Below are 26,503 nucleotides of genomic sequence, written 5' to 3'. Positions count from 1 at the left end.
CAAAACAATAGGCGTTAAATATATTTATTAATAGTATCGGAAGCACATGTCTGTGTTTGTTTATGTTCAACACGTGTTGATGAGCACATGGTTGCATACCTGGTTTGTTATTGTATGATTTGATTGGCTATTGTATGTCGCAATGCAGGTATCCTACCCGTTTTTACGAGGGTAGGATCGTGATTCTCGTGCAGAATCTTAATATAAATAATAGATATTTTTATAACCAGTTATTCGACGTTCTGCCTTTTCCGAGTAGCATACCTTCCGTTTCGTTATACATATCCCCCACCCCAGCCCACCCGTTTGATAGATTTGAGTTAGACAGTTTAATGATGTGACAAGATGAATTCTAATAATTATGTATTTATTGTGTTTTGTAGATTGTTGTTGATTTTGAATTTTAGTTGGATGGAGTCCCAATACGGACTTTGTTGTATTGAGGAAACTTGTGCGATTTTCTTGGATGAGTTATTAGATGCAGAATAACATTTGAATGAATATTGAAATATGAATAGATGAAATGGTATTTTGATGCTTGGAGGAAAAAATAAAGTATTAAAGTGTGCTACTCACAAGGTGAGCTCATTCCTATGTGTTGAGTTTTATTGACTAAATAATTTATGTTCGGTTAAGCTTAGCGAATTAGAACATAATCGATATTTAACTTGTTCTTTACATTATCAATTTAATTTGTTTGTTAAATGTTTTTAGACTCGAGTAAATAATTGAAATTTAATATTTCAACTTTAATTATCTTATTTTGTTGATCAATGCGGCTGCAAACTAGAGTGATGATATTCAAATCAATAATATTTGTGCAGTTAAAGTTATTATGTTAAAAGTTAATTAGAAACAACTCCATCATTGAGTAATGACGGTAGTACTAAATAACTTTACCAGTATCAATATTTAACTAAAAAAGATTATTGATAAAAAAATTCCATTAAAACTTTTCATAAGTCTTTAGAAGAGGAACGAGAAGGATGTTAACTATATTTACACTTAGATTAGTTACAATTTCTTACTTGACAATATCGTGGAATATACAAAACGTGTTAGGTTTATTTCAGAAAAATAAACAAATGGGCGCAAATGTGATATTTGAAATGGAAAATAGAGGACCAACCATGTGTCTTCGGGAATGTACACATTATAAAGGTTGTAGTGGGGTAAATTACAGACGAGATACCTTGACTTGCCAACTGTTGTCTGTATCCCTACCAGGAGACCAGTTAAAATATAGTGAAGTCTTCTCATTCTCTGATATATACAATTTTACCTTGGTAAGATTTTTTTTATACTAATTCTAGTTGTACATTGTTCTAATTCTAATCAACAATAATCTTAATATTATAGTATTACCTTGTTTTTATTATTAAGCAGTTGTAAGTATGATAGTTGTTTGGCACAACTTTTTTGAATTTTTGGTCCTCAATGCTCTTCAACTTTGTATTTGTTTGGCTTTTTAACTATTTTGATCTGAGCGTCACTGATGAGTCTTATGTAGACGAAACGCGCGTCTGGCGTATAAAATTATAATCCTGGTACTTTTGATAACTATTAAGTAGATAAACTCATTAAAGAGGCCAGGATTAAATTTTGTATTTAAGCCAGACGCGCGTTTTGTCTACAAAGACTCATCAGTGACGCTCGAATCCAAAAGATTAAAAAGGCCAAATAAAGTACGAAGTTAAAGAGCATTGAGGACCAAAATACCTAAATCTTTTGCCAAATACAACTAAAGTAATCTATTCATGAGGTAGAAAAGCCTTAGTATTAAAACAAAATCAAACGTTTTGTAAAAAGTTAATTTTTAAATATGACGCAGAACGTGTAGTAATATTTGATGGGTACGTTGTTGTATTGTTGTAATAGTAAATGAAAATCAGAACAACATTTATAGGAAGATTATAGTGTTTGGAGGTCCGTGTATATCTGCGTCCATTCGTTTTTCGTTTTGAAATATCAAAAACAAAAAACAAAAAACGAAAGTGTTTTCATTTTTCGTTTTTGATTTCTTAAAAACCAAAACGAAAAACGAAAGTGTTTTCATTTTTCGTTTTTGATTTCTTAAAAACCAAAATGAAAAACAAAAGTGTTTTCGTTTTTCGGTTTTGATTTCACAAACAAAAAACGAAAAACAAAAGTATTTTCATTTTTCAATTTTGATTTCTCAAAAACTAAAATCGAAAAATTAAAGTGTTTTCATTTTTCATTTTTGATTTCACAAAAACAAAAAAACGAAAAACGAAAGTGTATTTATGTTATCTTTCCAACACAGTTTAATTGTCATTCAAAAAATGACAATGTTGTCATTTGTCATTCATTTAAAGGTTGTTAAATTATACATGCACAGAGGTTGTCAGATCAATACTACTTTAATCGAAGATAATGTCGACGGATGCAAAAGTCTTTAGCAATCGGAACAATATGGGTGCGTGAACTTTATTACTTTTAGGTTTAGAAAGGTCGATCCAAGATTATTAGAATTGATGACCAAGATCCATCTGCCAGTATTTTACGAACTACGAGGACGATAATGTATTTTGCTTGATCAAATTTTCAAAATTTCCGCAATTTCACAATTCAAACTGGGATATTAAATTGGTTTGTCATTAGGAGCCTATAAGGTATTAATTTTGCTTATTTGTGAAGACTATAAGGTAATATTAACTAGAGGTCGTTGATGGGGAATTATGGAATTGAGAATAGTGGACAAAAAATATAAATAATAGAGACAATGGACCAAGAAATAAATAAAACGGCTAGAATAATGGTGTTAAAATGTAATGATAAGAGAATAATTGTCAAAAAGTATAAAGAATAGAGAAATATGGCATAAAATATCAAAGAATACAGAAATTAAGATCCCCGCATCAAGACCATCATACTAGTTGCATTAATGAACGTTAGTTTGTCTCTGGGAGATTGCTATTGGTTATCATACGGTTTCTCTTTATTTCTATGTCTATTAATTAAGAATCGTGCTTTCATTATTTACCCTGTAAATTTTTTTCAAGTGGACCTTTAGCTACCCACCATACCCCATCATTACTTAAAAGTTAATAAACAAATGTCTACGGAAATACTTCTGTCTGAACAATGTGTAAAGGGGAGCTTGGTAGCTGATGTCTGCTGGAGAAAAAAATCAAGGTTGTTGTTTAGCTTATTTTTTTTCAAAGATACGTCCAAAGTTGGGGTCGAACACCGAACTCCATCCTTACCGAAAATGTAATAAAAATTATCCTCACTAGGTGCAAAGGGAAGCTGGGTAGCTGGGTTCTACAGTAGAAAAATTCAGGGTGTTGTTCTGCTTATTTTTTTTCTTCTAAAGTAGGTCTTAAGTTGAGGTCGTATACCCTATAAAAACCCTTACCAGACAGGTAATAAAAAAATTCTGCGTCAATACTTTTATCTGCACTAGGTGAGAACGTAAGCTAGAGATCTAGGGCCTACTTGATCAAAATTACAAGTTAATTTATAGCACGGATCAATCTTTTTTAAGCTAATAAATAATTTATTTGCCCACCATACTTTGAATACAAAAAATAAACCTTAAATGCGCTTTTGTCCAGTCATATTTAAGCGAAATCCACTAGTTCAGAGGTAGAATGTTTTGTAAAAACAGTTTTGTGTGGCAAAAAAAAAGTTAAAGCACGAGTGCAACTTTCTTTTCTTTTAATGCAGAATTATTATTACTTTTCATGAACTCTTTGACAGGATGCCGATAATAAGGAAAGCTATTTCACCCAATAGTGCAATTTTGTCATCATTAAAAAAAATAAATCATAATTATTTACGATTCTATAAACACCCCAAGTGTTGACTATTTAAAATGTAAAGCGGGCAGTACGCTGTGTAATATATCGAAAGCGATTGATTTTGGCTTTATATAACTAATAATAACATAAGATGTATGTTTCATAATAATTCGTTATTCTGATTGGCTAACTGCACATCTCATGTTACATTACACAACGAAAATCATTATTCATGATGACACGAGGTCCCACAATAAAGTGCAAAGGTGAATTTAATAAAAAACTTGATAAAAAACGTGTTTTCATGATCCTAGCTAAAACATGTAATTATAAATATTGAATTCTTCTTTTTGTAACTTCATAGGATTGTAAAAGCGTTGACCGTGCGTACATTTTCAGAATGAAGCGCTTCCGCTTTTCATACAAAATGTATTTCGGTCATCGCTTTACACCTCAATGAAGTAACAAAAAAAAAGCATTCAATTCTTAAATAAACCAGAAATGAAATTTTAATATTCATTGAAAAGTGTCTTTGACTGCTGAATTATATTTTAAAAACTGATGATATAGTGGTTATATATTAATAAAAACATTTGAAGTACGTTTGAGTCTTATGCAATATTTGTTTTTATATATTTGAAAACTGACTGCTACCGACTGGCTGCTTGAGCCTGGTCTCACAAACTCCGCATTTTCATTACAGCCGATTACAATGAGTGTGTAGACAAAGATAATATCTTTGGATCGCTTGTTTGTTAGCTGAACTATGAAGTAACTAGGTAAGGTATACCACCCTCCTGTAGAAGGAGCCTAGTCCTACAGACATATTGATTGGTTATCTGTCGAACTAGTCTACTCTTAATGGAGGGTAGTTTACCTAACCTAATAATACAAGCAATCTAACCAAGGATATGCTACCTTTGCCTACACACTCAGTTCAATCGGCTGTAACATTTTTACATTACAGGTTGCAACACCTTGCAAAATCATTGGGTTCCAATAAACGTTTGAAAAATTTAATTAATGTGCTTTCCCATAGGGTTTTATGAAGAACAATTACCGGAAATCTATTATGGAAACTAGCAAAAACAATATCAAAATCGAAATCTAAGTGAACAATGAAGTTACTCACATTAAAAAAGGTAGAGACATTGAAGGCCAAATATTTTTTTTTTTATTCTTGCGTGTCTTACTATATTATAATCTTGGTGCCTTTGATAACTATTTACACCACTGGGTCGATGCCACTGCTGGTGGACGTTTCGTCCCCGAGGGTATCACCAGCCCAGTAGTCAGCACTTCAGTGTTGACATGAATATCAATTATGTGGTCATGTTTATAAATTTTCTGAATATAAAACTTTGAATTTTCGAAAAACTAAGGATTTTCTTATCCCAGGAATAGATTACCTTAGCCGTTTTTGGCACAACTTTTTGGAATTTTGGATCCTCAATGCTCTTCAACTTCGTACTTGTTTGGCTTTATAAATATTTTGATATGAGCGTCACTGATGAGTCCTCAATGCTCTTCCGGTCACATTTGTTATACTAGATAACCCAATGATGATGGTGGCTAAGTTTGGTTGAATTTGGCTTAGTAGTTTCAGAGGAGAAGATTTTTGTAAAAGTTACGACGACGGACGCCAAGATATGAGAAAAGCACACTTGACTTTTATTGACTGTCCCTTTGGTATCTTTCGTCCCTCTTTTGACACTTCGGGCCAGGTGAGCTAAAAAACGAGAAGCGAGAACGACATCAACAAACGACAACTACTGTTTTTTTTTTTTTTTGTGTGATTTTTTTATAACTAGACCAAATATTTCATGATTTTTTATTATCTAGGACTATTTTTTTTATTAATAATTGATAACCAAGTTTAATAAAATCATATGTGTGTATAGCAAACATATTAACTTTGGCTTGAAAGACGTCTATTTAATTGTTTTCGACTCGCTCTGCTCGGTCGGAAAAATTGGCAAGAATAAAATCCTCAGATTGAACGCGTTCGTTCAACAATCTTATCAAAATTAATATATATATTAATTTTCTTATACACATAAGTATTACGAAATCAGAGATATACATTTTGATTAGATTAGTGCGTCTAATTTACAAATGTAGTGTTATCTGTAGTAAATTTACTGGCTTCTTTAATAAAGGATTTGAATAAGAATGTGTCCATACCACATAAATGCCCCACTCGCACTATCATTTTCCATGTCTAGTGGACCGTGGAATTGAGGGTCAGAACTCTATATTTGGCATTGAAATTAAAAAGATCATATGATATAGTATATGTGTACTGAGTTTCAAAAAAAATATATCTGTACTTCACTTTCAAGTATAGAGATTGTGATTTTTTTCTGAGACAAGTGCTTGTGACAATCCAAAAGAACTTGCAGTCATTCGATGTTCAGTACTTCAGTACTTTGATTGTTTGAAAACGAGGTAAAAATACCCTGCCACATTCGGTATGTGTTTTTGTTAGACCTTTTTTTTCTTCTGTTTTGTATCGATCTCATACGTTAAGCCCTTTTCCACTGATTTGTTCTTATACTGTGCTGTAACAAAACTGTCCCGGCTGTTTACAAGCATGTTAAACGCCCAATATATTGCATGTGCCTGCTCCAACTCAGGAGCATGTAGTTCAACGGTTTTCGTTTGTTGATGTCTTTTATATGTGTTTTTCGTAATTCATGTTGTTTTAAAATAGGCTGTTATTTTTCTCAATTGAACTGTTTCATATTTTTCAATTCATGGACTATTGTAGCCGACACTACCGTATGTTTTTTTCTCATTGTTGAAGATTATATGGTTGCCTATATATAATTGCTTACATCCACTACATTTGAACTTTGTTGGATAGTTGACTCATTTGCATTAATACCAAATCTCCTTATTAAAAGTTGAGGGGTGTTTGTTTCTTTGGAAATTTCAATTTTTTTCTCCCAGGTCACCCAGTTTGAATAGAATATTTTGACATTTTGCTGTGCTCTTGGATTTGAGTTAAAAGCCAACCAAAGCTCACGGCCTGTTAGTGGGTAGTTGATGACTATATGGTAAGCTCTGGATGTCTTTTTGAGTATTGCATACGGTGATTTGGTGATGTCTTCATGCCATGCATTGTCCCATTACTTTATATAGACAGCTTATCAGTCAACCTGATCTATCAAAGTAGCTCTCCTCGCCTTTTGTATATTCAGACGAAAAACAAGATATAAACTGACTTAGCTTGGTATATACATGTTTATTAAATATACTCATATAAATATAAAAAAGAAGATGTGGTATGATTGTTATTGAGACAACTCTCCACAAGAGACCAACATAACACAGAAATTATCAACTATAGGTCATCGTACGGCCTTCAACAATGAGCAAAGCCCATACCACATAGTCAGATATAAAAGGCCCCAAAATGACAATGTAAAACAGTTCAAACAAGAAAACTAACGGCCTAATTTATGCACAAAAATTGAACAAAAAACAAAAATGTAACACATAAACAAACGACAACCACTGAATTACAGGCTCCAGACTTAGGACAGGCACATACATTTTAAATGTGGCGGGGGTAAACATGTTAGCGGGATCCCAAATTCAAGTCAAATTGATATTTTAAAACAACATAAAAGTGTAAAAGTGTAAAAAAAAAAATATTTTAATAAATGTTGAAAATATTATTGTGTTTGTGAGTGGAAAACTACTTAAAATTGTAGAAATATTCAAAAGTAGCTCTCGCGTTTTTGTTCTGCGGCTACGTTAACGGAACACCAATCAAGTAATCGATCTTCATGACTATGGCTTCAATATTTAATGGTATAAAATATCATATTCTGCTTGTCGTAGACTCAAAAAGACTACAAGTTGGAATAGATCTAAGAAGACTAAAGAACGTTCATGTGTGGTTTAGCAATTGTACATGCCCACGACACCGACGTCCAGATATTGTTCGGAAGATGTTTTGAAAAGTACCGGACAAGTAAAATTAAACTTTTACAGTGTATACAAATCCCAATCCCAATCCCACGGCATCAAATAATTTAAAAAAAAACATATGACCTTTAACATTGGAGGTCTAAACTAGCATTGAGCCGTGTCCAGGTCCGAAATAAAGAGATGTGGAGTAAATGTTCACGGGACAAAATCGCACACAATATATAGAAAAAATACAAATTATTAATGAACAGGGCTTTTATGCCTGTTCTTCATCTTGAGAGGAGCTGGAGGGTCTTCAACGAGGAACTAGACCATTGATCCTCATTATACAAAAGTAACATAGGTTAGTGCATCGGACTATACAAAAACATAAGTTCCTGGTTCGATCACCGTTCCGGTGAGAAAATTTCCAATCCAAACTAACAATAGCCACACACTTGACTTTGTGGATTACATTATTTTTTTCATCATCCTACATTATGTCTTTTGATATTGTTCATACATGTCAATACTAAAAGTCTTACACTGTATCTATATATTTTGCTCCGAGACCAGAACATAATAAAATAGATAAATTAAAACTTGCGCTTTAGATTAAGAAAGGGTATGAAAGATTTTGTATCATTTTTTCCAGTTCTTCTGGAGTCCTTGAGCCCCTCCCTCGCCAACAATATATAGTTTGCCTTATTTGTAAAAGAGGCTAGTTACGCTACAGTATTATCATCTAAGATTAACCTCTCCAAACTTAAAAGTAAAGATCACGCACCCTTATTGTTTAGATTGATAAAGACTTTTGCATCCGTCGACATTATCTTCGATTAAAGTAGTATTGATCTGACAACCGCTGAGCATGTATACTTTAACGATCTTTAAATGAATAACAAATGACAACATTGTCATTTTTTGAATGACAATTAAACTGTGTTGGAAAGATAACATAAATACACTTTCGTTTTTCGTTTTTTGTTTTTGTGAAATCAAAAATGAAAAATGAAAACACTTTCATTTTTCGATTTTAGATTTTGAGAAATCAAAATTGAAAATTGAAAATACTTTTGTTTTTCGTTTTTTGTTTGTGAAATCAAAAACGAAAAACGAAAACACTTTTGTTTTTCATTTTGGTTTTTAAGAAATCAAAAACCAAAAATGAAAACACTTTCGTTTTTTGTTTTTTGTTTTTGATATTTCAAAACGAAAAACGAATGAACGCAGATATACACGGACCTTTGGAGCCTTCTTTATCCAATCTGGCTTTACATTGTGCAAAACAATGACATGTTTTAATAGGACTTAATGATTGGTGTTTGCTTAACGCTGTATCAGCATTATATGATTTATCGCGAAGAAACATCGACGTGAAAGCATGTTTACTTGTGTTTCATTCGTTAAGCATACAAAAACAAATTTTGCGTTCTTTTTGTTATTTGTACTTATTTTCTTTATATAACTTTAATTTCAGGAAGGAGATAGTTGTCTGCCTACCAATCCCTGTAAGGAACGTGAAAAGTGTGTTCCATTGGATAAGAATGGACACGTTTGTGTATCGTATCGTGAGTAAACTTCAACACTTAATAACTTTCTTAGTAAGACTATTTCCCAATTACAAAGATTTTTGTTGTTCATTTTGTCCTCTTTGGATATTGCAAGTTTATGTAATGTTCGTTTAAGCGTAAATGTAGAAATTACTATATGGTTCGTCAAAACATGTATCATATACTATTTATTTTTTAATTCCATTCGATCAATTTTAAAAATAAATCTACAGTGGAATTATTCCACATAAGAGCACTAAAGGGATAATAGGATGGAAGCTTTAACGAGTAAAGTCCACAAAAACTAAACAAAAAGTTTACAAAATATCACCATTAATACACAACATACTTAAGATGAGAAACGCCACCCTTTGGACAAAATAACCTTGTTCGCCAAATGAATGTAGTTTCTGATTGTCAATTTTTTTTAAATCCTAAATTTAACCGAAGTCATTTGTACATTGATGGTGTTTCTCTGGTTTGAATAAACAATATCCTTGATTGTATTGAGTTGATAGTGTTCGCTAATGACTATGTTGTTGCTAGGAATGAAAGAAAATGTATGGTTTTGTGTCATTGATGCAACAACCCAACAACACTAAAACAATCTTATCATCTTTAACAATTTAGAGCTGGAGGTTTTTTATTTAGAGACAAGGTGTTAACAAAGCAAAGACAATATTAGATATTTCTACTGTTCCCTCGAGGACCTTAAATGTCATATCACAATTGAGAGCAAAGTTAGTTTATGATTTAACGAAGTAGAAGTTTACTTTAGTGTCTTTACAATTTGAGATTTTACATTGCAGCTACCAATTCTATGTTTTATTAAGATATTAGAAATAATTAAAATGAATGAATATACATGTATTGCAGTACCAGTATTTAAAATGTGTCATTTCAGTTCCCTTCCTCAAACTACACTGGACAGGGTATCATTCCATGAAAATGATTAGTTAATACAAATTTGGTTCTGTTTTCTGTGTTCAGTTTTTTCAGCAAACACTATACAATATATCAAGCTCCAAATCGCTAACAATGTACAAACATAACGGAAACAGAATTTTCTAAAGCAAGTCAAAATGTTTAATGATATAAATCATTTCAATATTCGAAAGATCTTCTGGATGATTTTAAATCTCGATCTTTTTCTGAATTAGTTCTACCAGAACTATACATTTTTCAACCCTGTATACAATTTTGAAAATAATTTGAACAAAATTTATTTTATAATTCTTCCTGTGTGACGTTTACATTCTGACGTCAAACACGTGACTCTACACTCGAGTTGATGTGAACCTTGCCATTCAGTCACAGGACTTCAAATATTGCAATCCTTTATGGGTTGATTTACAATTTCTTTGTTTTTGTCCTAATTGAGATTGTGACACAGTGATGACTGCTGTACCTCTATATTGACTATTTTACCTATTATGTCTGTTTCGTTTACGTATCGTTGTGAATATAATGGAATTTGATGCGACTGTCATACAAGTGAGAGGTTTAGAGCTATAAAAAAAAGGTTCAATCCACCATTTTCTACATTTGAAAATGTATGTACAAAGTCAGGAATGTGACAGTTGTTTAACCATTCGTTTGATGTCTTTTATCATTTGAATTTGCCATGTGGACTTTCCGTTTTGAATTTTCCGTGGAGTTCAGTATTTTTGTGATTTTACTTTTTAAACTGTTATCCATTCATTTTTTTAATTTTAATGTCAATGCTTGATTTGACCAACAGCTTAATAAATGATTTCATTATATCAGTACTCGATATATTGATGTTATCTTATCAGCGTTCAGAATAAGCAATTATAAAATAATTAAACGGTAGATAATTGTAAATAATATATAAACCTATTTATTTAAATATTATTTTTTTTTTTATATAATCTGTACTAATGTACGACTTCCAATCCTTAACAAAAAATCAAATCGATATTATCACTAAAATACAAATATCAAAAATGAATGTTTTCTAGATCGTTTGTTTTTTGAACGATTTTCTTTCTTCATGTTTTCCAGGATATTTTCGATTTTTACTCAACTAATAATGTTTGCTTGACCCAGTGTGGTCTGCTGCCTCTTATTACAGTTACTTTTCTAATCTAAATCATGATTAACTTACATTAATAAAACTCGTATTGTCTCACCATTTTCGGTGATAAGGTAAAGGTACGGTTGAGAGGTCAAAGATATGTCTAATACATTTTTGTTTAATTTGCTTTGCCAGAAATGAATGAGCAACCTATTGGTGAGTTTTAATTGTGTTTTGTATATAATCATTAGTTAAATTCAGGCTCTTAGTTTTAATTCCCCCCCCCCCCCCCCCCCAAATTATGTCAACCTATGTCTTTTAACTACACTCTATATAGTCACTTCTTTTTGTTGTTAGTTGTATCAAAAAAAGTACATCACACACTCTTATTTGAAAAATAGTTTATTTGTAATTGGTATTTCTTATTCAGAAAAAAAAATGATCCAAACACTATTATCATGACGATTTTACCGATATGACTTAATCTAGCGGAACTTGACAAATTCGCAAACATGGCAAAGGTATAGAGTCATTTGAATTGTTTACATAAACAGCTGCAATAAATACGTATCGAAGTTTATTTCATGAACCTTTTTTTATGTAGTATACACATATTTCAAACAAACTTTTTGTACGTTAATATCCACAAAACGGAAATAAACCTGTTAAAATCTTTACAAAGAAAAGCTCATGTACCAATGTTTTTATATGTATGAACGACTTTGAACTCAGAATGAATGATTGACACAATAATCTTATTGTATTATTAATGCGACAAAAAACAAAACCCCAAGAAAACTGAAATTATTCAGAGTTTGGAAACGTAATGGTTACTAAATGCATGTAAAAATCTGTAAATTTGTCGTATGTGATGATTGTCATAAAATAAAAAATAAAACGAAATTTTTACACTGACTGGAATGCTCAGATCCGTGTTCATTTGTGAAAAAATATGATAAAATACCACGCCTATGAATCAAAAAGTATTACAAGTCGTTATTATTAAAATTAAACCAATAATGTAAAAATAACAATACCGTTTTTTATCCATTTACAGGAGCACCGTGCGATGCACAGCCTTGTAAAAACGGCGGCATCTGTCTTAACCAGGTGAACAGCTATTTATGTACGTGCCCTGATGAGTGGACTGGTCCTCAATGTGAAAGTAAGTTGAAACAATCTGAAAATCTATTGTTATTACTACACATTAAGAAAAGAAAGATCAAATATTCATGTGCTAAATAGTTGTTTCGTATATTTGATATTATTTGCTATCGATACCGTTCTGACTGCAAGGTCTACGGATGAATTGTCATTGTAGTTAAATGATTTTACTTTATATCGCAGAATGTTTGATTTATAACGGTAAATTCGGTCAAAACATCTAATTTATCTGTTGTGTTTCGAAATTGTCGGTAGCTATTAATTGATAATATTTATTTCAAAGGTCAAAAACTTGAAATCGTAGACTTGAGTACAGATATATTTGACTGCTTTTAATGTATAAAAACAAAAACGAACAAAAAAAAACCGATTGAAAACCTTCTTTTTCAACTACGGCAAGTAAAATATGGTTTAAAATATGTTACTTCTAACAGGAGGCATGGAAATAAGGATCGCAGAGTATCAGTTAATATTTTGTATGTGTTAAAACATGATACCTCCCCTCCATGTCATAGTACTATCTTTATGTTGTGTAATGTATTCTGTTGTTTATTTGTCTAGTTCTGTTTAAAGCCATGTCGCTGTCAGTTAATTGAGCCATTTGAGTTTAAAATTACCTTTGGTATCTTTCGCCACTTTTTAACTTATGATGAAAGAAAATATGTAAATTCCAAGGCGTTAGTCATTTATGATACTCCATTTGAACAATGAGCTAATTGAATTACATTTCTAAGATCAAGTATTACTTCTGAACATATCTTTATTGTAGCAAATATATGTGATGTAAAGATGGACTGTTCTGATCTCAAAAGTCCTATCTGTAAAACTGGTATATACCAACTCAATATAAATGGCACCATGAATGTACTCTGTGAAATGAATGATAATGGAGGCGGGTGGACTGTAAGTATTGAAAGTTAATGATAAAAAGTTATCAAAGGTACCAGTATTATAATTTAATACGCAAGACGCGCGTTTCGTCTTCATAAGACTCATCAGTCACGCTCGGATCAAAATAGTAATAATGCCAATAAAGTACAAAGTTGAAGATCATTGAGACCAAGTATTGAAAGTTAATGGTAAAATGTCCTTAAAAGAGGGAGGAAAGATGCCAGAGGGACAGTCAGACTCATAAATGGAAAATAAACTGACAACGCCATGGCTAAAAATGAAAAAGACGAACAGACAAACAATAGTATACATGACACAACATAGAAAACTAAAGAATAAGTAACGCGAATCCCACCAAAAACTCAGTGATCTCAGGTGCTCCGGAAGGGTAAGCAGATCCTGCTCCACATGTGGCACCCGTTTATTTTGAAAAATAGAGCTCTTGTTTTAAAATTTCACAACTATGCAAAACAAATCCTAGGTTTAACAAGCCTCAAAAAGGAAAGGGAGTGATCATGACGTTAAACGAGGATCAAGCAATGATTGGGACATGATAAATGCATTATTCGTGATCTGAAAATATTTGTGGCCTCATAATTGCATTTTACGTGATCTGACACTAAATATTACTTCGTATGTGCTTTATCCGGGATCTTACAATGATTATTATTCCTTATGTGAATTATCCGGGATCAGATAACAATGGCAACTTCGTAAGTGCATATTCCGTGATTTGACAAGAAGCATGATTCCGTTAGTGCGTATTCTGTGATGTTACACTCTGTATGACTATAGGAACATATGTCTCTGTTTTCTTTCTTTTTTTTTTAGCAATGGCGTCGTCAGTTTATTTTTGTTCTATGAGTCTGTACGTTCCTTTGGTATCTTTTACCCCTCTTTTAAAATATCATTTGTTATGTATATTTGATAATATATTTTACGCCCTCAATTTGGCTTCAAATTTTAACAATTATAAAAATTGTCTCTAACAAACGTGCATTGTCAATTATTGTTAAATAAATTGAGAAGGTATATAAAGTATTTTCTCATTAAAACATGTGAAAAGTGCCTTTGACATTTAAATAAAATATAGTATTTACATTGTTATAAAATAGAATCCACTTATATTTTACGCTTCATCCGTAAGTGTAGAAGTCATCAAATAACTAGCTTAACAATTTCACACATAATTTATTTTATCAATAAACGGTTTTAAATCATGTACTAAATGTCATAACTACAAAAGATAGATTTGACAATTGAGAACGCAAAGCTTTTCAGAGCGTAAATCTTACAGGGCCTCAACATTATTCAACCTGAAATAAAACAAAAAAATTACATTTAAAAATGGTGTAAATACATCAGATAATATCTCCTTATTTGCATTGAAATATTTATTAACGAATAATTGAAGGGAACTGAAAACTTGCATAATAATAATAGTAATAATTTCTCAATGTATAACTACTATTTCAATACCATTATTCTGTTTTTTTCTGACTGTTACCATGTTTGATATGTAAGATTTTCCGTCTGTATATTCGTGCATTTATGTATTATGCAATTCATATGTATTTATAAGCCTTGCATCTTTGATAACTATAAATACAAATACAATTTACACAATACATTATTTTTATAATTACAGACACCTTTTTTAATTAGTTAGTCTTGTTTAAATTCCCAGTTGATAGGTTATGTCACAATTTGTATGTTGACAAAACTGCTGTCATTATACCTGCAATTAAATTGATTAAGGAAAAAGAAAAAAAACTCTTTTTTTGTTGACAATATAATTGGTTGAAGTCAACTTTATACACGTGATCATAACTTGATATCTTTTATATCATTGTTTCTGTAAAAATGACATAACCAGTAGTTTATTATCCGAGTTTAAAGATTAAAAAAGACAAGAATAACAATGCCACTTTTCAAACAATATTGAATTCAATGTGGAATTCTTATTTTGGGTCCCACCAAGGGTGACTGGGGAATAGAAATATGGTCATTTGGTCTTCTCCCGACCGGCAGTAAAACACTTGCCTATATATCTATTGTATTTATTGTGAACTTGTTCTCGTCCTGAATATGCATGAAATATTTGAATATTTGCCACTGGACATTAAGCAACCAACAATCAATCAATCTTATTTGGGGTTTAACCACAGTCAATTAGAATGATAATAATGTCGACCAAAAGAAATCGAGAAACCATGTTTTTTGTAAACAATGGTAATTTACTGAGATTATCTTTTTTGAGATACATGTAGCTGATAATTATGACGGTCCATTAATAGGTTTCTTATTTAGGTGCAAGTATAAAAAACTAGAGGCTCTAAAGAGCCTGTGTCGCTCACCTTGGTCTATGTGCATATTAAACAAAGGACACAAATGGATTCATGACAAAATTGTATTTTGGTGATGGTGATGTGTTTGAAGTTCTTACTTTACTGAACGTTCTTGCTTCTTACAATTATATCTATAATGAACTTTGCCCATTAGTAACAGAGAAAAATATTTGGTAAAAATTTACATAAATTTACCAAATTAATGAAAATTGTTAAAAATTGACTATAAAGGGCAATAACTCCTCAAGGGGTCAATTGACCATTAAGGTCATGTTGACTTATTTGTAGATGTTACTTTGATGAACATTATCGCTGTTTACAGTTTATCGCTATCTATAATAGTATTCAAGATAATAACCAAAAACAGCAAAATTTCTTTAAAAATTACCAATTGGAGGGCAGCAACCCAACAACCGGTTGTCCAATTCATTTGAATATTTCAGGGCAGATATATATTGACTTGATTAACAACTTAACTCCTTGTCAGATTTCCTCTAAGTGATTTGGTTTCCGAGTTATAAGCAAAAAACTACACTTTACCCCTGTTCTAATTTTAGCCGTGGTGGCCATCTTGGTTGGATGGCCAGGTCATCGGACACATTTTTCAAACAAGGTACCTCAAAGATGATTGTGGCCAAGTTTGAATTAATTTGGCCCAGTAGTTTCAGAGAAGAAGATTTTTGTAAAAGATAACTAAGATTTACGAAAAATGGTTAAAAATTTACTATAAAGGGCAATAACTCCTAAAGGGGTCAACTGACCATTTCGGTCATGTTGACTTATTTGTAAATCTTACTTTGATGAACATTATTGCTGTTTACAGTTTATCTCTATCTATAATAATATTCAAGATAATAACCAAAAACAGCAAAATTTCCTCAAAATTACCAATTCAGGGACAGCAACCCAACAACAGGTTGACCGATTCATCTGAAAATTTCAGGGCAGATAGATCTTGACCTGATAAACATTTTTACCTGGTGTCAGATTTCCTCTAAATGCTTTGGTTTTTGAGTTATAAGCCAAAAACTGCATTTTACCCCTATGTTCTATTTTTAGCAGTGGCGGCCATCTTGGTTGGTTGACCGGGTCACGCCACACATTTTTTAAACTAGATACCCCAAAGATGATTGTGGCCAAGTTTGGATTAATTTGGCCCAGTAGTTTCAGAGGAGAAGATTTTTGTAAAAGATTACTTAGATTTCTGAAAAATGGTTACAAATTGACTATAAAGGGCAATAACTCCTAAAGGGGTCAACTGACCATTTCGGTCATGTTGACTTATTTTTAAATCTAACTTTGCCGAACATTATTGCTGTTTACAGTTTATCTCTATCTCTAATAATATTCAAGATAATAACCAAAAACAGCAAAATTTCCTCAAAATTACCAATTCAGGGGCAGCAACCCAACAACGGGTTGACCGATTCATCTGAATATTTCAGGGCAGATAGATCTTGACCTTATACACATGTTTACCCCATGTCAGATTTCCCCTAAATGCTTTGGTTTTTGAGTTATAAGCCAAAAACTGCATTTTACCCCTATGTTCTATTTTTAGCCGTGGCGGCCATCTTGGTTGGTTGACCGGGTCACGCCACACATTTTTTAAACTAGATACCCCAATGATGATTGTGGCCAAGTTTGGTTCAATTTGGCCTAGTAGTTTCAGAGGAGAAGATTTTTGTAAAAGTTAACGACGACGGACGACGACGACGACGACGACGGACGACGGACGACGGACGCCGGACGCCAAGTGATGAGAAAAGCTCACTTGGCCCTTCGGGCCAGGTGAGGTAAAAAGCTGTGGTATGATTGCCAATGAAACAACTGTCCACAAGAGACCAATTTGCAAGTTGGCTCGAGTTGTCGTGTGCTCAACAAATTGATTGTCTGTATCGATAATAGGATGTGTCAAAATCCATGTCACGAGTTTAAAAAGATTTCACTATTTTTTTAAGGTATTCCAGAAAAGACAGAACGGCAATGTTGACTTTTACAGGGATTGGGATTCTTACAAACTCGGATTTGGAAATATGAGTGACGAGTTCTGGCTAGGTAGGATGTATTTCTACGTATTTGAATTATTATTTAAATTCGTATAGAAAGTGCATTACAAAAGTAACACAAATGCTTGGCTTGACTGATCAGAGCGTGAGTCTTGAGTACGGACGCCGATAGCAAATATAAAAGTGGTTTTTTTTTACTGTTCTATTGTTCAGAAAAAAAATGTAATATACATGTATAATAAACAACATTACGTCTCTTAGCCAGTAAGCATGATAAGATGCAAACTATTTTTTATGAAAGTTTTTCAACAATGATGATACTCAAAACCTAAGGGAATTGCAAATTTTTCATTTTGATATCTTTTTTTAATCAGTTATTAAGTGGACGAAACGCGCGTCTGGTATAATCCTGGTAGTAGACGAAGCGTGCGTCTGGCGTTACAAACTATAAACCTGGTACCTTTGAAAACATTAGAGGAAACGAAATAGAATTCTGTTAAATCCACATATATTTTATTTCAATCAATTGAATACATCTATTTACATTTTTGGAAATATATTGCGTTTAACATTTGATGCTACAACTAAATAGAGTATAATAATTAAAACTACCAAGTTAATCAAACTCCCTTTGTACACGTTTGATTCATATTACTGTACTGGTAAAACATACGGGCATTTGAGTCACCTTTGGGTTCAGAAACAGATCAGGACACGGATCCAGTCTATTTATAAAAGAGGGGCGAATGAAAGTTGTCAATATTCAAAGTTGTAATGCCAATTGTTTTTTTTTAAATTTATCTTGGAAAAGATCTTGTTAGATGAACAATTATTTGCCAAGGATAAATTGCAAATCAAATCTTAATAGCGTAGCATTATCTATCTTATCCTTTATCTTATTTTGGTTAAATGAAAGAAATGCCTATTGGAAAATTTTATGAAATGTTAAAGGCCCGAGTGAAATCGAATTCGAAATTAAAACCTGCCAATTACAGTAGAACATGCCAATAACGGTCTTCCTAGGGAGTTGGGAACACTGACCTAACATGAGGGTTGATATAGATTATTTAATAATTGAATGCTTCTTTTTGTAACTTTATTGGGGTGTAAAAGCGTTGACCAAAGTACATTTTGTATAAAGCGCGGAAACGCTTCAATCTAAAAATGTGCGCAGTGCACGGTCAGCGCTTTTACAACTCTATGAAGTTACAAAAAGAAGCATTCAATACTTATAATTACATTTTTTAGCTAGGATCATAAAAACACGATTTTTAAAGATTTTATTTAATTTACCTGTGCACTTTATTGTGGGACCTCGTGTTATCACGAATGATAAGTTTTATTGTGTAATGTAATTGCTTAATGAATAACACGTGATGCGCAGTTAGCCAATCAGAATAACGTATTTTAATTAAACATACATTTTATGTAATTATTCCGGTTTAAACTTTATGAGGTACTCATGTAACTACAGTGACAAAAGACAAAGAATAGTGACAAGAAAGTTGATATTTATTACAGCTTTGACTGTACTTTAAAAATTCGTTTAGTTTCCACATAGCACGAATAACAAACCTACTGTAAATTAAGATATAATCCATTTAATTTTCAGGTAATACATATCTACATCTTTTAACAAACCCAGGCAACTTTACAATGAGAATCGAATTAGAGGATTTTGACGGTAATCATCGTTATGCTGAATACACCCACTTCTCTATCAGCGATGAAAGTTCTGGATTCAAACTGAAGTTCAGTACCTATACAGGAGATGCAGGTATTATTTGAGAAAATGGGAAAAGTTGTTACAGTTTAAATCTTAGAGGTTGTTTACATAACCTTTAACACGTCTGACGTCAATTAGTCTAAGGGAGTGTTAATTTAGGAACTACAATTAAAACTGTCCAAACAAATATTTGAACAAAGTAGATCTCAAGGTTGCTCGGTTGTCCTCCGCCAGTTTGTATAGAAAAAACAGCAGAAACTATTGCATGTATTTGTCAAGATCTATAATGTCATTCATTTTTTTTAGACTTTCCATTTAAACGAAAAGTTTCTACTTTTTAAAAACTGAAAATACTATTGATTGATTAAAATTATCACTTTTCCATATAAGGGGCGAAAACACAGATAATGTCACATTTTAATATGAGAAAGTGTTATAAATATGCCTACTTAATGGAAATTTTTTCTGGACAAACTGTTGTGTTCGCCTTCGGCGAGAAACAATCTATGTTTTTTTTGGCAACAAGTTGAAAACAATTTTTAATTTTAGCATAACATATAGTGGCAGCTGAGGGTGAAACAAACATTTTTTTTATCAGGGTCAAAAACAAATTATTTTTTCTCTCCAAGAACTGGTTTAACATATGATCTGCTATCCGGCCATCATGTCTTTTTTCATTGTAATGCAGCTAATGAGTCTGATGTTCACTCTCGTTCTATGTATTTAATTGTAATCCTGGTATCTTTGAGAATATCTTCTACACATTTTGCGTATAACCTAAATTGATTGCAATTTTTATTATAACATTGCAAGTATTCTTATCGTTTATCAATAACACTCAGTGAAATTATTTACTTTAGGAGATGCACTTACGTATCACAATGGACAAATGTTTTCGACTAAAGATAAACATAAAATGAAATGTGCCCAGGACTACAAAGGAGCTTGGTGGTACAATGCTTGTCACAGGAGCAACCTGAATGGACTTTATCTGAACGGAACGCATACGACATTTGCTGATGGTGTGAATTGGAAGGAATGGAAAGGACATCACTACTCACTTAAATCAACTAGAATGATGTTCCGTAAAGCATAACTTTAATTAAAGCGTAAATTACAGTGCAGATGTTGTAAACGCCACGATTGCTGCTTAATCTTAATGTGACACTCAATAATCACAAAAAAATCATTTCGATAAACTGTATCAGAACGAATGCTATTTTTCTAGCGGATTTCTATATGATTAAAATTATCACAATACAATATTGTGTTTTGTGAATTATTTGAAGAAATAAATCTGCCACATCAGCAGATTTACACTTCTTCATTAAAAATCTGAAAATTCTAAAACCGTATAAAAAATGCTTAATTTCCGCTTGCTGTCTTTTCCCTCATTTTACAATGTTTACATGATTTCTTCCATCGTATTTATCAAAGATGATTTTAACTTATTTATATTCCTGACTTGGTACAGGTATTTTCTTAAATGGAAAATGGTTGATACAACCGGGTTTTATAGCTATCTTAACCTTTAACTTGTATGACAGTCGCATATAATTGTGGCCTTATTAAATATCACATAAGGAATCTGAGACTTAGATCTGAGCTGCGAGTTATTTTCTGGATTGTTTTTGGACTAAAACAATAAGATATAATAGATTATCCAACCGACAATATAACAGAAACTACAACAATAAATATATAAATGTTGGATGTACAAAATACCGTATATAATTGCAAAATCGCCCTCAGTATAGCAGTCATATTCGGGAATAAGACAATGATGGTATTGAAAGGCAACTTTATTTATTTTTTAAGACACCAAATAATAAGACATAACACGTTATTAAACCAAAACAAACAGTCAAAACCTTATCGAAGAAGTAAAGTTATGATTCAAACAAATACATAATAATTGTCCAACAACAACATGTCTACCTTCGTATATATTTACGGTAATATTTCCTATAGAGGAATGTTGAATCATAGAAAAGTTGGAAGCTTAGAAGTGTTTACAGTCTTATAATCATTATTACTAAATGTTTTCTATGAGATGACTCACAATTGTCAATGGTATGTGTTACTCAATGTAGATCAAAATCAGTAAGTACTAAATTATCATCATTTTGAAGATCTATATACAATGTAATTGGATTTAAACATGATTACTGTCGATATTTCAATAACAGACTGTTCTGTACAAACAGACGTACTACCGGATACAATATCAGACAATATATGGACATTTCAATTCGTTGATCTAAGGATGCTTAAAAATATACATTTGTAGACGCTACATTTTACTGCATTACTGTTGTTGCCTGAACGTGCTAATGCAACAATGATGTTTTTCTTGCTGAAGGATTAGCTTTTCGACCTGTTAATCATCCTTTCTATGACATTATCTTTACTAGTTCACCAAGTTTATTCTTGCCCAATGACTGTTCCATATACATTGTGTTTATTTGTCGAAATCATCAATTAAAAAAACAAATGTTACTTATTTGATACGAAATAATAGAAACAAGCACATGTTAACAACATTTATGAAAATAATTTGGCAACACTCTTAGGATTATTATGTCCTTAATACTATTCAACTTAGTATTTTATTTGGGATGTTTATAACTCTTTTTATTCGAGTGTCACTGATGAGTCTTTTGTAGACGTAATACGCGTCATGTGCAAATGCAAAATTTCAATCTTGATATCTTTTATATTGTTTACGTTAGATTTTTCACTTGAATGTCTATTTATTGATGACTGTGTGGACTTTAGCGCGTTAGGTTCATACTCTTCACTTTTTAAATCCTCGCACATGTCACAGATCAAAAACAATTGGCAACATATAGGTCCATGTTGTCATTTGCATTGGTTGAAATCGGTTGTTTTCCTTTCCCTTTTTCATTGTTTTCGTGTTTAGTTTCAATATATTTATTTATAGTGGAGTACTCGCAATGATGTCAATCCCTGAAATTGTCGGGAACCTTTGTGTTTAAGTTCAATGCTCTAACCTCTACACCACGGTTTTTGTTATGTTAAGGGCATACAATACAGTTACAGGGGAGGTAATGACGTTGCTAACGTAAAATGTTATTTTCGCCACGTCAAACTGTGACATATTGGGAAAAGATGCATTTTTAGACTGATTTTTATCCTTCAAACTGATTCATTTTAAAAACGAGTGCATGGACCTCTATTTTTTAAAACGACATTTCTATTCATTTTGTACATAAGTTGTGCATTTTTTTTTCATGACCATTTGATAAATGTGAGTTATTTCTGAATAAAAAATGCAAGAATTTTTATGATACTTATATAATACAAAAATTACAAATTATTCAACAAAAACAAATTGTGTTTATCTTTCGAATTCAAAACAAACCAGTTATGGCTTTCTTTCGAATTGAAAAATATGGCCACAAATCCGGCAAATCTACAAAATTTCGACCATATTTAACTCAAAAAGTATCACATGAAGGTATATTTTTTATAACATATTTGATTTAATTATGCCAAAAATAGCCTATATGGAAAATTTCATCAAACTGTAAATACGGAATCAAAACTGTATCGTATGCCCTTAAAAGCCAAGTGTGAAACAAGCTTACGTTACTTTTCCTAATAGCATTAGCATTTTCATCGAGTAAATAGTATTGTTTGTTTCTCCTACACTCACATTTATAAACGGATCTTCCTCTATCATGTTCTTTCTAGTCACATATTGTATGCATTTTTTTGTAAACAGACGATACCGGAAATACCATAAGTACTTTACACGAGTGGCACTGTTGTGTATTCTTGCGCGAGAGTACCCTAATATGGGTTATCAGCCGGGATGTGAAGTTATGGCTTGTTTACTTCCATTCATTATACATATGCAAAATCTTTCATATACATGCTTAGTAAATGATAAAATACGAATAAATATACACGATTCCATGATTACAGTTTATGGATCAGATTGGTATTGGTATTAACCACAAATTCTGTCAGAAAAGTAATTTATTGATTTACTGACAAAGTTAACCAATTATACATCCCTACCTTTAAATTGAATAAAAGGAAATTTAAAATCATTTTATGAATATAAGTAGAAACACACAAAAAGATCAAGTTAAAATAAACAAAACCAACTTATTGCACGTCTGCTTACATACAACCAATTAAATCCTATTGTCTTTTTAACTTATTTTTCTTCCATATTACCTGTAAAAACAAAGCAAATTTCAATTTTTAATTGCTCTTACTCGGCATTAATTCCATATGCAAAATCATGAATTGCATTTAAAAGATAGCAGCAGAGGAGGTATGCATGCCAATGAGATAACTCTTTCACCAAAGTCACAATTTGTAAAAGTAAACAACTACGTTTGAATAATACTGATAGGTAATCAATTTATTGGTTATTCATGTACATCATGAACATCTATTGAATGTCATCCACTTTGAAAGATAAAACATCCAAAGTTAAACAAGAAAAGCAGGCAGATAAATGCAATCTAGAGAAACATAATTATAATATAATAAGTATTCCAGTTTTTCAATACTCAGAAATCAATGTAGAATACACAGTACAACCGAATTATTTGGATAAGATTGAAACCCGATAGATAAGGCCACACAACTAAATACTTTGTCTTATGTTGAATATCAATATTGTGTTTATGTCATTTCCATAAACAAAAAAACAAAATACAGTCACAAACTATATCATTTTCATACAATATAAAATAGATTATAACTTTTTAAATCATCCTTCACCGAAAACAGTGTTTACAATCAAAGCAATGTTATCAAAGACCCAAATGGTATTGGTTAACCTGTGATGAAGCATGCACTATCAGAATCAGTACTGCTAAATAAGATTGGATTGTCTTCCCTTCAACAGATTAATCTTTGCATTGAACTATTCGTCAAAAGACAAAACATATACATTTACATTAAAAGTAAAACTTGCATGTATAAAATGACATTTTGACATTTCCTGGTTTTTCAAATATGTATTACCCTTGTTGCTTAAATAATTAAAAGTAAAAACAAATAAAAAAATATATGTGTGTGGTTTTCACATTTAAAGTTTTGATGTAAATTTTAAATTGCAAGTGTTTTAGTTTAATTTCTTTAATTCAATTTTAAATATCTATAATCCTTGCTAAAATAATTATATAAACTAATTTTGGATGTAACGCGTCTTTTGATTGGCTGACGTGGTTTTGTTTATCATATCATAGACACAATATTGCCATGTGACCATGACGTCATCAACGTTTTTGCATGATTAACGCCGATTTAAAATGGAATTTAGAATTAAATTATAAGAAAAAGCTGTAATATTTTGTCAGGCTATTCGAAATAACATAAAACAATGTGGTACACACTGTTAAATCATCCGCTACTTTTTCCTCAAAGACAGAAAAGATATTACAGTCATTCCTTAAATAAAGGTGATTTACCATTATTTTGTGATTTTCACTTTTAAAGTTGCGATAGTGAATTTTAAACTGAGTGTTGATTTAAAATTAGTAAGCATAATATGTGGGTATTCTCAATGTACATAATATGAATTTGTTTGATGTATTCAAATATGCAACTTGCATGCAATATAGCACGAACTATGTTCCTATGTTTGTGTACCTTTGTAGTCTATACATGAACGTCAATGACGTCGTCGTGGGCGGAAGTAATTGTATATATTATTATATAGGGCCAAGTGAGCTTTTCCCATCACTTTGCGTCCGTCGTAGTTAACTTTTACAAAAATCTTCTTCTCTGAAACTACTGGGCCAAATTAAACCAAACTTGGCCACAATCATTATTGGGGTATCTAGTTTAACAAATGTGTGGCGTGACCCGGCCAACCAACCAAGATGGCCGCCATGGCTAAAAATAGAACATAGGGGTAAAATGCAGTTTTTGGCTTATAACTCAAAAACCAAAGCATTTAGAGCAAATCTGACAGGAGTAAAATTGTTTATCAGGTCAAGATCTATCTGCCCTGAAATTTTCAGATGAATCGGACAACCCGTTGTTGGGTTGCTGCCCCTGGATTGATAATTTTAAGGAAATTTTGCTGTTTTTGGTTATTATCTTGAATATTATTATAGATAGAGATTAACTGTAAACAGCAATAATGTTCAGCAAAGTAAGATCTAAAAATCAGTCAACGTAACCGAAATGGTCAATTGACCCCTTTAGGAGTTATTGCCCTTTTTAGTCCATTTTTAACCATTTTTCGTAAATCTTAGTAATCTTTTAGAAAAATCGTCTCCTCTGAAACTACTGGGCCAAATTTAACCAAACTTAGCCATAATTGGGGTATCTAGTTAAAAAAATGTGTCCGGTAACTCGGCCAACAAACCAAGATGGCCGCCATGGCTAAAAAAAGAACATGGGGGTAAAATGCAGTTTTTGGCTTATAACTCAAAAACCAAAGCATTAAGAGCAAATCTGAAAGGAAGTAAAATTGTTGATCAGGTCACGATCTATCTGCCCTGGAATTTTCAGATGAATCGGATAATCGGTTGTTAGGTTGCTGCCCCTGAATTGGTAATTTTGAGGAAATTTTGCTGGTTTTTTTTTGTTATCTTGAATATTATTATAGATAGAGATAAACTGTAAAAAGGAATAATGTACAGCAAAGTAAGAACTAAAAATAAGTCACTATGACCAAAATAGTCAATTGACCCCCTAAGGAGTTATTGCCCTTCATAGTCAATTTTTAACAATTTTCTTAAAATTTGAAGATTTTCAATAACATTTTCCACAGAAAGTACTGTTATAGATAGAGATAATTGTAAGCAGCAAGAATGTTGAGTAAAGTAAGACCTACAAACACTTCACCATCACCAAAACACAATTTTGTCATGAATCCATCTGTGTCCATTGTTTAATATTCACATAGACCAAGGTGAGCGACACAGGCTCTTTAGAGCCTCTAGTTTTCTTTCTATTTATAAATTTATAGCGGCGGATGTTTGCCAAAAAATTTGTTTATAAATTTATGTTTATGTATTTTCATTTGTGTATTTAAATATTTATGATATATATTGTGTTTTGTAATATTGAAGAAATATTTATAACAGGCAATAC

The 26,503-nt window shown here is 31.9% G+C and overlaps 1 protein-coding gene across 1 annotated transcript; it reads left to right on the top strand.

Moving 5' to 3' along the window:
• Positions 1-892: 892 nt before the first annotated feature.
• Positions 893-20,667, top strand: LOC139496157 (microfibril-associated glycoprotein 4-like). The gene is made up of 7 exons (XM_071284623.1): positions 893-1,286; positions 9,163-9,253; positions 12,331-12,438; positions 13,207-13,340; positions 17,638-17,734; positions 19,298-19,462; positions 20,272-20,667. The coding sequence occupies exons 1-7, from the start codon at positions 987-989 to the stop codon at positions 20,505-20,507; spliced, it is 1,131 nt and encodes a 376-aa protein (XP_071140724.1). The 5' UTR covers positions 893-986; the 3' UTR covers positions 20,508-20,667.
• Positions 20,668-26,503: the final 5,836 nt, after the last annotated feature.

Source organism: Mytilus edulis, chromosome 11 (genome assembly GCF_963676685.1).
Source record: "Mytilus edulis chromosome 11, xbMytEdul2.2, whole genome shotgun sequence".
NCBI classification, from domain to species: Eukaryota; Metazoa; Mollusca; class Bivalvia; order Mytilida; family Mytilidae; genus Mytilus; species Mytilus edulis.
Note: the sequence above shows the minus strand (reverse complement) of the source record. Positions and strands in the feature narration are given on the sequence as shown.

Bases quoted from the DNA above. Each gene is read 5' to 3' on its own strand.
- LOC139496157 (XM_071284623.1), top strand. From the start codon at position 987: ATGTTAACTATATTTACACTTAGATTAGTTACAATTTCTTACTTGACA. The intron at 9,254-12,330 runs GTGAGTAAACTT...ATCCATTTACAG, and splicing joins ACACGTTTGTGTATCGTATC to GAGCACCGTGCGATGCACAG. The intron at 19,463-20,271 runs GTATTATTTGAG...TATTTACTTTAG, and splicing joins TACCTATACAGGAGATGCAG to GAGATGCACTTACGTATCAC.